General features: G+C 46.1%; 1 protein-coding gene across 1 annotated transcript in view; it reads left to right on the plus strand.

Moving 5' to 3' along the window:
* Positions 1-13,321, plus strand: part of EFHB (EF-hand domain family member B) — a 58,310-nt gene that overhangs the window by 39,194 nt on the left and 5,795 nt on the right. Inside the window, exons 9-11 of the mRNA XM_040263406.1 lie at positions 2,144-2,298; positions 9,581-9,788; positions 12,216-12,428. Coding sequence (XP_040119340.1) covers positions 2,144-2,298; positions 9,581-9,788; positions 12,216-12,428 — 576 coding nt within the window. The remainder of the gene's footprint in view (positions 1-2,143; positions 2,299-9,580; positions 9,789-12,215; positions 12,429-13,321) is intronic.

Consider the following 13,321-nt stretch of genomic DNA (forward strand, 5'->3'; position numbering starts at 1 on the left):
GGAGCTGGTGGCCGGCAGGGTGCATGGCGGGAGCTGGTGGCGGGCAGGGGGCCGCCGCGGAGCTGGCCTGGCTTCTCTCACGTCCTTGGTGTGGTGGTGAGGGCGTTAGTCTCTCCGAGGGCCAGAGCTTGTACTCCCGATGTCAGCTCTTCAGCGACGGGTCTTGAGTAGTCTTCAGTGATTTGCTATGAGCTTCCTAAGTATTCTCCCAGGGCCGGGCTGGAAGAGGGTGTCAGCCTGCACCTCACCCACAGGCTGACCATTCAATAGTTATTTTTGGATGTTAAGGTAGATGGAAGGCCTCTCAGGATAAAAACAAAAAACCAACTCAACCAAGGGCTGTCTTGTGGAAGAGCCCGGGGACAGGGCTTCCTTATACAGAACAGCCCCCAGGGGATTGACATCAGGGGAAGAAACGTGGAGGGGAAGAGCAGCCATGCTTATTTGTCAGAAATCACCGCTCACCCAACCACTTTGATTGCCTCTCCAAGAGGCTTACTCAGGTTTTGCCCACTTTAGGATGGTCTGATGGACGCTGACTCCATTTCAGATTACCTTGGTCTGAGCACTTGCCCTGTTTCTGGAACCAGCTCTGGTGGCAGGCTTTTCATGCATACAAGTAAGGGTCTACCCTTAGAGAGAAGGCTTTTGTCAGAATATGCAGGATTAACTCCTGACTTTATAATAATGAACTTAGAGGTGCTACTAATACCCGTTAAAAGAGACCCTCGAGAGACCCTAATAACATAGAGCCTTGCGCAAAGTAGGTGTAAATATTAGTTGCTTTGAAGTGCAGGCAAATTTGCAGTTTTTTCAGTTTTTAAGCATTGAAGTATAGTTGATTTAAAATGTATTAATTTCTGCTGTATAGCACAGTGATACAATTATGTGTATATATACACATATATATGTATATATTTAAAATTCTCCATCATGGGTTGTCGTAGGGCATTGGCCACACTTCCCTGTGCTGTACAGTAGGACCTTGTTGGTTACCCATCCTGTACATAATGGTTTGCATCTGCCCACCCCAATCCATCCCTCCCCACCTCCCCATGGGCAGCTGCAGTCTGCTCTCTGTGTTTGTGATTCTGTTTCATGGCTCATTTGGGTCATATTTTAATTCCTCGTACACATGATGTCAGATGGGGCTTGTCTTCCTTCTTCTGACTCACTTCACTTAGTATGATAATCTCTGGCTGCATCCATCAGTGTTGCAATTTTAATTAACCTGCCCAGGATATCACAGCCAGTTGCCAGTAAAAGTAGGAAGGGTGGGGTATAGGCCATGGGAAAAAGAACAGAGGGAGAGGTTTCTTCCCTTCCTGGTGACATCCACCAAACCATCACATCTGAAGCCACATGGTCACCTCTGGTCTGATCTCGGTCACCATCAACATCCAAGGAATGGGGTTTACAGGCAGTGTGCATATACTTTGTGTCATAATTCAACAAAGTTCCTTTAAGTCATGAAAGAAAAGTGAAAGCAAGGGTGGGGTCTGGGGGTTCGTGGCTGGTGGATTGGAGGGGTTGTTACTGCGGTTGTGGGTCAGGACTGAGTTAATTAATGGGCTGTGGATGGAGGCAGTTCTCCCGTGCTGGTCGCAGTGTAGGGAAGCAGGACTGAGAAGTGGAGACTTGATGTGCAGAGTGAGGGCAGAATGGAAACTCACACTAAGCGGGAGTAGGGAACTCATGCCCAGTTTTTACAAGGCTTCCCAGAGGTCCAGTGGCCCTAAGGCACACAGAGAGACTGGGACATGGATCAGCCCCAGCTTTCAGATCCTCGGCCTTGTAGACAAATGTCTACATTTGTCTGCCTGTCTCTTTAGACAGGCAAGAGCTTTGCTGTCTTAGGAGAGGACTTGATAGCTGAGTGGGCTCATGATTCTCTCATAAAATTCATTTATTCAGATTTTTTTCATTGAATGGAGAAGTGGCAATAGCAGAAGTATTCATTATCATCAATTACTGTGTACATTTTTTTTTAAATACACGAGGGTTTTCTGTCATGCTGCTCAATAGTCTTGGCATTAGGTTTTTTCATTCACAGAAGTTGCTAGGTCTCTCTCTCTTTTAGGATGTGAGTAATAGAGACAGACTTTAAATTCAGATAAAAGACTTTTCTTTCCCTCTTCAACAGGAGTCGGTGATCTCATCCACAGGAGGCTTCCAGGGGAGTATCTCCGAGGCAAGGACAGACAGCGAGCCCTGCTAGCGGCAGTGCGGCATCACTTGAAGAAAGTCAACTACCAAAACTTTGACACTCTGCTGGCGGCCTTCAGGCACTATGACAAGGCCAGTAGTGAAGGGGAGATTTGTGGTCTATGCATGGGCTTACAGGTCCAGTAGATTAGGATCAAATTTGCTGTACACCAGAAACTAATACAGCATCGTGAATCAGCTATTTACATGGGCGTGTAAAACTGTTTCCTGAAACAGGTGGTGGTGGACTGGACTTGATCCTGGCTCCCTGTTGGCTCAGATGGTAAAGAATCTGCCTGCAATGTAGCAGACCCAGGTTCGATCCCCAGGTCAGGAAGATCCCCTGGAGAAAGGAATGGCCACCCACTTCAGCATTCTTGCCAGGAGAATTCTATGGACAGAGGAGACTGGCGGACTACAGTCCATGAGATTGGAAAGAGCTGGACATGACTGAGTGACTCTCACACACACACACACACACACGTATAGAACATAGTTCCCTGTGCTGTACAATAAGTCCTTGTTTATCTACTTTCTGTATAGTAGCTTGTTAATCCCAAACCCCTAATTTATCCCTGCCCCACCTGCTCTCCCCTTTGGTAGCCATGTTTGTTCTCTTTGTCTGTGTGTCTCTTTCTCTTTGGTGGCTAAGCTCGTTTGTGTCGTATTTTCGATTCCACCTGTGAGTGGTCCTGTTGGGTTTGTCTTTCTCTGCCTGACTCTCTTTAGTTGGTCATCTCTGGGTCCATCCATGTTGCTGCAAACGGCACTGCTTCCCTCTTTTCTTGCGGCTGAGTGGTATTGTGCCGTACAGGCGCACTGCGTCCTCAGCCACTCCTCTGCTGATGGGCGTTTAGGTGGTAGCGCTGCAGTGGACACTGAGGTGCGTGCATCTTTCTGAACTAGACTTTCCTCTGGAATATGCCTAGGAGTGGGATTGCTAGAGTATCCGCGCGTGCCCATGCGTTGTAAGTGTTGTCTGTGGCTGATTTTGCACCCACACCTGCAGAGTAGTGCGTCGGAGACTGAACAGACTCTTTGGCCCTTGTCAGAAACAGTTTGCTGACCCCTGGAATTGATCTGTGTTGTCAAAATAAGGTGCTTTAATCACCAGCATTGTTACTTGGGGAGATATTCGAAATGCACTTTCTAAGGCCCACCTCACACCTACTGAATTAGGAACTTGGGATTGGGGTCTAGTGATTGTGTTCTGTTTAACAAGCTCCTCAGTGATTCCGCTGTGTGTTCAGGTTTGAGAACCACTCTTGTAGATCATTAAACTGGAGTGTGCTGGGAACGCGGGGGATGGACAGTCTCTGCTTCACTCTGAACTTGCACGCACGGTACCATCAGTCTGGTCTCAGTCAAGCTCCCATGGGGATCAGGTGTGGTTTCAATTTTTGAGAGAGCAAGGTCATTCCATTTTCAAGCTACTCAAAAATTTTATGCTTTGAACAAATCAGATCAATGTGGGGCTGTGTAATTACCTGACATCATTTTAGGCCATCGCGGGATTTACCAAGCTGCACTGCCTTTGGCTTGCACTTAGGAGTCCTACTACACAAATGTGAAACGTGGCAGACTTTGTATTAGTAGGCCCTGTTATTTTTGTTATTTTGCGGCTGTTATTTTCGTCACATACATCCTCCTTATAAGGAAACCCAGTCTTTCTAGAGCAAATAACCATGCTTCGTCTAAGTATCTGGTCCGTCCTTGCCTCTTGTGGAGCGTGAATTTTGCACCGATTACACATAGCTTTGTGACTTGGCCACCAGCAAGCGCAGAGCCAACCCAGGGAAACATGTCTAGTGTGTGAACACGATCTGACAGGCGTACATTCTGTGCACTCTTTTTGCTTCAGGTTTCATCTTATTTCATTCCACATTTATTTTTCTCTTTGCCCTGATTTCATCACTTTTTTTTTTTGGCTCTCTTTGTACTTATTTTTCTAGGCAGCCTTAAAACCATTTTAGAATTAGTCTAAAAGCTCATAAAGAAGCCTACGATGATGTAACACATCATCATCTTGACAGAAGAAAAGAAAGAACAGAATGATTTTAGTTTATCTCAAAGGGAAAAGATGATATTCTTATCTCCCTTCTGGTGTTGAGTACAGTTTCAGCAAAGTGGCACTTCTCACTTTTTATCTTATAAAAAAATCTTGGTCACTCTTTGGCTAGTTCATTTTAAGCTCGTTCATTTTATTTTAGATTAGGGGGTCTGTGTGTCTGTGATGTACTGATGAATAAAACATGGGTTAAATATCTCATCTAAGTTTATACTAATTATGTTGGGACAAATGCCAGTCATCAGCAACATTTCTCACAAAGTTGTGTTTAAAGAAAGTCTTCAACTGTTTCTCTGATTTTTAATAAAGTCTGATTGCTATTTACAGGTAATTTGAAAAGTATTCTTTAGAATTAAATACATAAGTGAAAACAAGTATTTTATATATTTTTAAAATTTTTCTTGAAGTGTGGTTGTTTTACAATGTTGTTAGTTTCTGCTGTAGAGCAAAGTGAATCAGCTCTTAATATAATATATATATTATATATGTCCCTTCTGTTTTGGATTTCCTTCCCATTTAGGGCCCCACAAAGCACTGAGTCGAGTTCCCTGGGCTACACAGTAGGTTCTCATTAGTTATCTACTTTATCCGTGGTGTCAATAGTGTAAGTGTGTCGATCTTAATCTCCCAGTTCAACCCCCGTTTTCCCTCTTGGTGTCGATACGTTTGTCCTCTGTGTCTGTGTCTGTATGTCTGCTTTGCAAATAAGTTCATCTGCACCATTTTTCTAGATTCCACATAAAAGTGATATTATACAGTATTTGTTTTTCTCTTTCTGACTTACTTCACTCTGTATGACATCTCTAGGTCCATCCACATCTTTGCAAATGGCACTGTTTCATTTCTGAACAAGTATATTTTTAACTTTATTCAACTCCAAGTATCTACAGAGATGACACTGAGAAACCCACACGGTAGTGACGTGAATAAGGAAACTGGTAGGATGCGCTCCTTTCTGGAAATTCTTCATTTTAGATGTAACTATAGGCAAGACGACCATCTTAATAGCTGTTGATTATCTTAGTGAACCACCAGGCACATCCCTTACGGTAAAAGTAAATTAAGCAGGGAGAAAGTTACTGAGGATTATTTAATGCTGATCACCTTTTAAATAGTTAACTGTTAACATGCACAGCATAGTGCTCGGGTCCTTGAGGAGCTTTTTTCTGCAAGGGTAATAAGATGGGGGTCTTCCTGGTACAGCTGTAGGATGCTTTTTGATTGTTTAAATCTTATACTGTTGAGTGCCCAGATTTAATTTAATTGAAAAGCAAAACAAAACAGAACAAATAAACTGTGATTTCCTAAATGAATCTTCTTGGCTTACAGGATTAATTCTGTTATTTGCTGAACACTCATAGTACATCAAATATTATTCCAGATAATGTGCAGGCTTTTTACTCAGGGGATGTAAAATCTAGAAGGGAAAAAAAAGAAAAAAAAAAAAAAGACCCGTCATGTCCAAGAATGGTCCCAGCAGAGTCTTAGATTTTCAAAATTCGTATGTGTAATTCCAGCTCCTTTTATTCTAATTATTATCCAGGAAGTAGCCGAGATGGGAAGGTTCCTTTTAGGGGACAGTTCCGTCAGTGACAACACTGGTCTACTCAGCTGTGTGAGCCAGGAGCTGGGGAGGAAGGGAGATGGCTTTGAGAAGGCGGCCCCAAGGCTCAGCAGCCAGGCAGCCGGGAGTGCCTGGGGGCAGGGAGGGCTCCTGGAGTGCCAGGGCCGACGGCTCAGCGCTGAGGAGCCTCTGTGCTCTCAGTGGTGCCACCGCCAGGCTGAGAATGGGCCGAAGGCAGAGCGCAGGACTCAGATGCACCCCATGGGCTGCGCTTCTGTGACCGGAGCTGGCTCGCTGGCCTGAAATAGCGACTCCGTGACTTGAAGACGTGTCAGCAGCGACAGGCGCCGCCAGCAGCTCTGGGAGGGGACACGGGCTCACGTCGTCAGTGTGGCCGGAGCGCGGGGCAGCGCCTCGTGGCGTCGCGAGTTCGGCATGCGGTGGCAGCCTCGGCTCGGGCCGGTGGCTTTACTCGGCGCCCGGTCTGATGGTAACTGTACCGCCGTGTCTGGGGCAAGGGCGATCCCGGCAGTGAGGGCGGCCCCCCGGGTGTTTCAGGCTCCATCTGAAGCTTGATCCCAGCCATCCTTACAGGAGGATGGACCCTTATCGTGGGCAGCTGTATGAATTACTTGGATGGTTCACTCAGCAGCTATTTGTTTCCATGGTTTTCTTTTTTAAAAATTTTTATTGGAGTAGAGTTGATTTATAATGTGTTAGTTTCAGGTGTACAGCAAAGTGAATCAGTTCTACATACACACATATCCACTTGTTTGTAGATTCTTTTCCACATAGGCCATTCCAGAGAACTGAGTAGAGTTCCCTATGCTATATAGTAGGTCTTTATTAGTTATCTATGTTATACATAGTAGTAAACGCAGGTTCGATCCCTGGATTGGGAAGACCCTTGGAGGAGAGCATGGCAACCCCCTCCAGTATTCTTGCCTGGACAGTGGAGCCTGGCGGGCTACAGTCCACAGGGTCACAAAGAGTCAGACATGCCAGAAGTGACTTAGCACACGCAGACTGTGTATATGGCATTCTCAGTCCCCAGTTTATCTCCTTGCCGCCATCCCCTGGTAACCAGAAGTTTGTTTTCTACATCCATGACTCTACTTCTGTTTTGTAAACAAGTGCATTTGTACCTCCTCCTTTTTTTAGATTCCACACATAAGTGATATATTTGTCTTTCTGTGTCTGATCCACTTCACTCAGTGTGACAATCTCTCGGCCCATCCATGGTGCTACAAATATGGCATTATTTTGTTCGTTTTTGTTCCTGAGTAATATTCCATTGAATATATATACCATAGCTTCTTTATCCATTCCTCTGTTGATCCATAGATCTCTGACTCGAAAAGAGATGTCTTTAATTTTCCAATCTGTCGTTTTCCATGTGGCAACCAAACGGACAGGCCACTGGCAACAATTCAAGAGTCAGTAAAAGATATACAGGTCTATCAAGGGGAGTGCTGGCTGGAACCATGAAAATAAACTTGAGTTCCACCCACCGATGGAGAAGGCAATGGCACCCCACTCCAGTACTCTTGCCTGGAAAACCCCATGGATAGAGGAGCCTGATAGGCTGCAGTCCATGGGGTCGCACAGAGTCGGACACAACTGAAGCGACTTAGCAGCAGCAGCAGTCCACCCACCGAGGAGAGTGACTGCTTGTTTTGGTCCTTCATAGCTCTCACTGAGGTTGAAAGCCACAGCAGACCAGTGAGGACCCTGGGTTTCAGGTTCATGAAACCGTTATTCATAGAGACTTGCAGTTCAAAGCGGTCTTGAGAGCTGTGAGGCCCCAAAGGTCCTAGCTTGTCTCCATGTGGCTTCTGGTCAGAAGTGCTGGAACATTCCCCAGATGGGTATGGAGAGCAGCAACACAACGATGTATCCAGCAGTGGAAGCCGCAGAAATGATACACCATGCGCCTTCCTCCTCCACTTGGAGCAAGCCCTGCTGAGCCCACCAGCGATTCCTGGCACCTCTGCTTGTTAGAGACTGGGTGGGATGGCAGCTTTGGCACCCACAGCCTGTGAAGCCACAGCAGCTTGAGTCCCTGGCCCTGAAGTTGCACAGACACCTGTGGCCTGTAGTCCCCCTGGAGACGCGAGGACTTTGGCTCACACCTACTCAGGGTCCTTGTTTTTGCTGACCGTATAGAGCTTCTCCATCTTTGGCTGCAAAGGATATAATCGATCTGATTTCGGTGTTGACCATCTGGTGTTGTCCATGTGTAGGACTTTGTCCATGTGAGGAGACTTTAGCTCACATCAACGTCCTCCTTAGAAGAGCTGGGTTTTGGGTGTGGGGGAGGGAGAAATAAAGGATGCAGAGGCAGAAGTGGCTCTGTCCCTGGTGAGTAAGAAGCATTTCTTTTCATTATTCCCACCATCTATCTTAGCTTGGATCAACAGCCAGTCTATATCTTAGCTTGGATCAACAGCCAGTCTATCTTAGCTTGGATCAACAGCCAACCCCCTCGCCCCCCCATTGCTCTTCTGTTAGGACTGTGGGGTCTGCATTTTTTGTTGACTTGGGCATGCGGCAGAGAATTTCATAAAGCAGTCTGCTTTATCCAGGACATTACAGCTCCCTGCCAAGATAATATATTTTACATCCTAATTCTGTTTCAACAGGAGGGTTAGGAACGTTATCCAGGCCTGTGTGTCTGGCTACAGGAATTTATTTAGAATTCATCTGGAATTCACTGGGTCAGTTTCTCATTTTCCAAGGGATTTCCTTTGTCAGCGTTGTGACTCCAACTCTGGGCCTAGGAGCTGAATGCTAGTCAGTGGGTCACTCATGGTTTCCCTTGGGAGTCGATCTGTCTCAGGGAAGTCTCTTTAGAGGGCAAAGCTCCCTTGTGGCAGCTGGCAGGGAGGCTTGGACCTTTCACAGTCAGCAAGGGTGGATTTAAGGTGGGCTTGACAGGCTGCAGCAGGGCTGAGTGGTAAGACGCCCCACTCTGGCCATTCCTCCTTAACAAGCATCCGATGCTCCAGGTCCTCACCCCTCTTAAGAGAATCAGCCAGTTCTGCCCACAGCCTTTCTAAATTTCCCTTTCCTGCTTTGCCACTCACCTTAAGTGCTTCTGTCTTTAACTGTTGTCTGAAACGGGTGGAAACTTCCCCTCTTGCCCAGCGGAGTGTTAATAGCTAGAGTGCAGCGGGATCTTAGATCCTTGACCAGGAATTGAACCCATGTTCCCTTCAGTGGAAGAAGCGTGGAGTCTTAACTGCTCACTGTACCGCCAGGGAGTTCCCCAGAGGCAGCTGTCTTTGAACCCACCTCTCTGTGCTTGGCCTGCAGCCACTTCCGACTTTCTCCTCTTTATCAGGCAGTGGCATGGAGGACCAAGGGCTGCCCAGTTGGAACAACAGAGGTTTTCAAAGCTTTGGAAGCATGGAAAGTTGTAGGAAGTTGTGGGAAGTATACAATGCTGGTCAAATGAAATGTCAAGCATGGATCATGCTTGGGCCTGTTCCAACAGAGTGTAGGCAGCATGATTTAAAGACAAAGATACTAAAACAAACAAAGGGTTGAAATACTGGGTACATATCAGATGGACACAATGAGGACCAATCTCGCTTGAAGTCTGACTCTTATGTGAAAAATAAGACAGACTCTTGGAATTTATGTGATAGACGTTTTTTTTCCTCAAGGGAAATGACAGACATTGCCCACCCTGCTCTTGAAGACAATGCTCACGTCACCTTTTCTTGCTTTGTGTCTAACAGAAGGGAGATGGGGTGATAGACAAAGCTGAGCTTCAGGAAGCGTGTGACCAGGCCAGCTTGCACTTAGACGAGAAGCTCCTGGACCAGCTATTTGAATACTGTGATGTGGATAAAGACGGGCTGATTAACTACCTTGAATTTGCGAATTTTCTTACCTGGAAAGACAAAACCCCCCTTAAAGAGTATGAAGAGAGGGTCCTCATTAAAGGTATTTAATTTTTGAAGGTTTGCTAAATTCTTAAATGTACCTTCATGTTTTCTTTGTCCTGGGAGTTCAACTCTTGTCAACTTTAATATGTTTAAAAATTTGCACATATATGCATATTTTCTTTTTCATCATAGAGTATCTGTGGAAGGACAGGAAAGAATTTGATAACATTTATTATTTCTGGGGAGGTGAGGTAGGGATAGGTTGCTAAGGGACAGTCTATGTTTTCCTATCTCTTGAGCTTGGAACTATGTATTACTTACTTAAAAGAAAATAATTATGAGCAAAGCAATTTACACAAAAGCCCAAAATATGAAAGAGAGTTCCTAAGAAAGATGTTTGAAAACCATATTCTTAGAGAAATTAGCTTCCTCTCCCTGGAAAAGTCAACTGTAAAATAGAATTTGATCTTTTACATTTTTTCAGAAAAGGACAACCCTAATCTTGACTTTTATTCAAAGATTTTAATGTTTACACATTATCTTCCTGAATCACTAACCACATATATAGATATAGATATAGACATATGTAGGAATACATTTGTGTGTGTGTGTGTATGGAAATATTTTAAAATAGCTAAAATCACAGTGAATGTACCATTTTTATTTGGCTTAAAAAAAACTTAGGTCTCAAATTTCTATGGAACAAAGAGATACTTTCACGATTTCTGTAAACTTCATTTTCAGTTCCTTCACACTGATGTATTGTAAATTACTAAACCATTTCCTCACTCTCTAAAACTTAGGTTATTTCCAAATATTTCAAGAGTAATATGAGTGACCATATAACCATTGTCATCTTTCAGAAAGCTTTCTAATTATATCTCATTTCTTATGAATGTCATTTTCTTCCTGGAAGTAACTCTGTTTTCATTTTGCCTTTTTCAATGACTGTACCAATTTGCAATTTTATCCGTCAAGACTGTGAGAAGGTTTTACTCCAATCTAGCTACCATTGAGTGTTATTTCAAACATTCTGGTAATTTAGTTGTTATTATATAATGACACCTCATTTAATTTTTAAGTCTGGATTATTAGAGATGATTACCTTTTAAAAGGTTGTTTGCATTTTTATCTCCTCTTGGAATTTCTCTCCCTCTAAAAAGTTTTCACTTTTATTTTTGCAAAGCCAAGGCCACATTTTGGGCTTATTGAGGATGGGTGCCCTTGGCAGTTTCTGGGACGGCTTTTCTTCTATACACTAGAAGGAGAGCAGGAAGAGCTTTTCTACCGAATGAAGCTTCTTATAGAAAACAGCTCTCCCTAGTCCTCTCAGACATAAGCAGAGGGTGACAGTCGTCTCTTTCCTGGCACAACTCATGAAGCAGTGGGGAAGGCTGAAGCCTGTTTTCAAACCAGATGGTTCTTCAGATTGTTCCTGGCTTGGGGTCCTGACTTCAGCAGCCCTTTTCCGCCGAGGCTTTGGGCTCCTCCCTCTTCCCTTTCTTCTAAGATGGCGGCTGAAGGCTCAGCCAGCAGGGCGCAGGCACGGTCTGCGCCAGCGCTCTCGGCTGGTTCTCTCAACCCGACTCGAGGGCTTGAGTTCTTCAGGGAGCGCGCTTTCTGGGAGTTTTCTAAAAACGTGTCCTCCTTGTTCCGGCCTTCTGCCTTTAGGAGGAGCGGCGCGAGGAGGGGATCACAGGGCCTGGAACCCCGGGCCCCGCGCTTCCGGGGCCTCGGCCGCCGGCGCGGCGGGAGGGACGGGCCTCCGGCGTCTTCCGGTCCCGCGCGGGCCCCGCCCCTCGGCCCCTCCCCGCGGGCCCCGCCCCTCGGCCCCTCCCCGCGGGCGGCCGCGCGCCCCTGGCGCAGGCGGCGCACTTCCGCCCCGGGAGGCGCTGCGTCGGCGCTGAGTCCGGCCGCGCAGCTGCCTCCGCGCAGCGCGGCTGCGGAAGAGGCCGCGTCTGAGCGTGGCCGCCGCGCCTCAGGGCTTTCTTCCGTCCGCCGACTTGGAGGGGCCTGTTTAGAGACCTGGGCGCGCACAGCGAGTTCTCCTCACGGCTCCAGAGGTCGCAGTGCGTGGCGCCCCCGCCGCGATCCACTGTTTGCGTGGCGTTTGCAACTCCAAACACATCTCTTACCTTCCCCAGGGCATAGTCCTAGGAACAGCCCTGGAAATCCTGGGTTCAAGTCAAACGTGAAAATGAGCTCTAATTTTAAAAAAGAGGAAAGAAGCAATGTTTTAAAAGCTTTAGTCTAGACTGAAAGGAGCAGAGTGGTGAATAGAAATATTAGACGTTGTTCACATTTGCTGCTGTATGAACTTGTGCTTCCAGAGCGCGTTCTGCTGTCAGTGAAGTGTCTGCACCAGCTCAGCCTCGCTTTCCACCAGCAACAAGAGACTAACGGTGAAAACTCACCTTGCTACAGGGCGAGCCCTGGGTTGTAACTTTGTCCTGTGCTTTTTCCCCGTTTCCCTCTTTGTTTGAAGGTAGAAAACCGGATTGTGCAAACCCTGCTGAGGCTAATGTACAGGAATCTGAACCAGCTCTCCTGTTAAAGCCTGAAGATATTGTCTTAAAAGAACCAGGGAGCTCAGAAAAGACTTTGCGGACACTTCTGAGGCCGGGCGATAAAGTTTCTAATCACTACAAGACGACTTCTTCCGAGATCAGTGCGGTTGTAGGCGCTGTGCCTTCTACTTGTAAGTTTGTCTCCTTATATGCTGAGTTTTAAAAGGAGCAGCAAACGCGGAAGGGTCTGTCCCTGGCTGTCCCCAGCCTCCCTTAGCCTCCAACTTTCTCAAAGCCTAGGACCTTTCATTCAACTCTGTTCTAAGCACCCAGGGGGGCTTACTAGATAGAGGCTGAATTGAGTTAGTGTTCATGGTGACCCAAGTGAAACGATTCTCTCTGTGCTAATGAAATTGAAACCATTATAGCTCAGAACCCCGAATGTTAGATATTGTCATAATTCAGAATTCAGCAAGTGGTAGCAGACTCCTTTTTTTGGCTGCACCATGAAGCATGTGGGATCTTAGTTTCCTGACCAGGGATCAAACTGATGCCCCCACATTGCTAGCCTGGAGTCTTAACCACTGGACACCAGGGGAGTCCCAAGTGGTAGGAGACTTCAATCAAGTGATTCTCAGCTAAAAACAGATTTTCCCTCAAATATTTGAGGAGCTGTTAGAGAACAGTTCCTTCGTTTTCATTCTCCATCTGTTAATCTGCTAGGGCTGTCGCAACAAATACCACAAACTGAATGGTTAAACAGAAGAAATTGATCATCTCTTTTTTGGGTTCCCTTCCTATTTAGGTCACCACTCTGATTCACTGTGCTGTTGCAGTAGAAACTAACACAGTGTTGTAAAGCAACTGTATTGCAATAAAAATTAATTTAAATAAAATTAAAAACAAAAAGAAATTCATGACTCCACGATGGCCCGAAGCCTGAGATCAGGGTATTGTCTGGCTGGCTCCCTTCTGAGGTGTGAGGGGCCTTTTCTCCAGGCCCCTCCTGAGATCAGGGTATTGTCCCGCTGGCTCCCTTCTGACGTGTGAGGGCCTTTTCTCCAGGCCCCTCCTGGCTTCTGGG

This window comes from Oryx dammah, unplaced genomic scaffold (genome assembly GCF_014754425.2).
Source record: "Oryx dammah isolate SB20612 unplaced genomic scaffold, SCBI_Odam_1.1 HiC_scaffold_2, whole genome shotgun sequence".
NCBI classification, from domain to species: Eukaryota; Metazoa; Chordata; class Mammalia; order Artiodactyla; family Bovidae; genus Oryx; species Oryx dammah.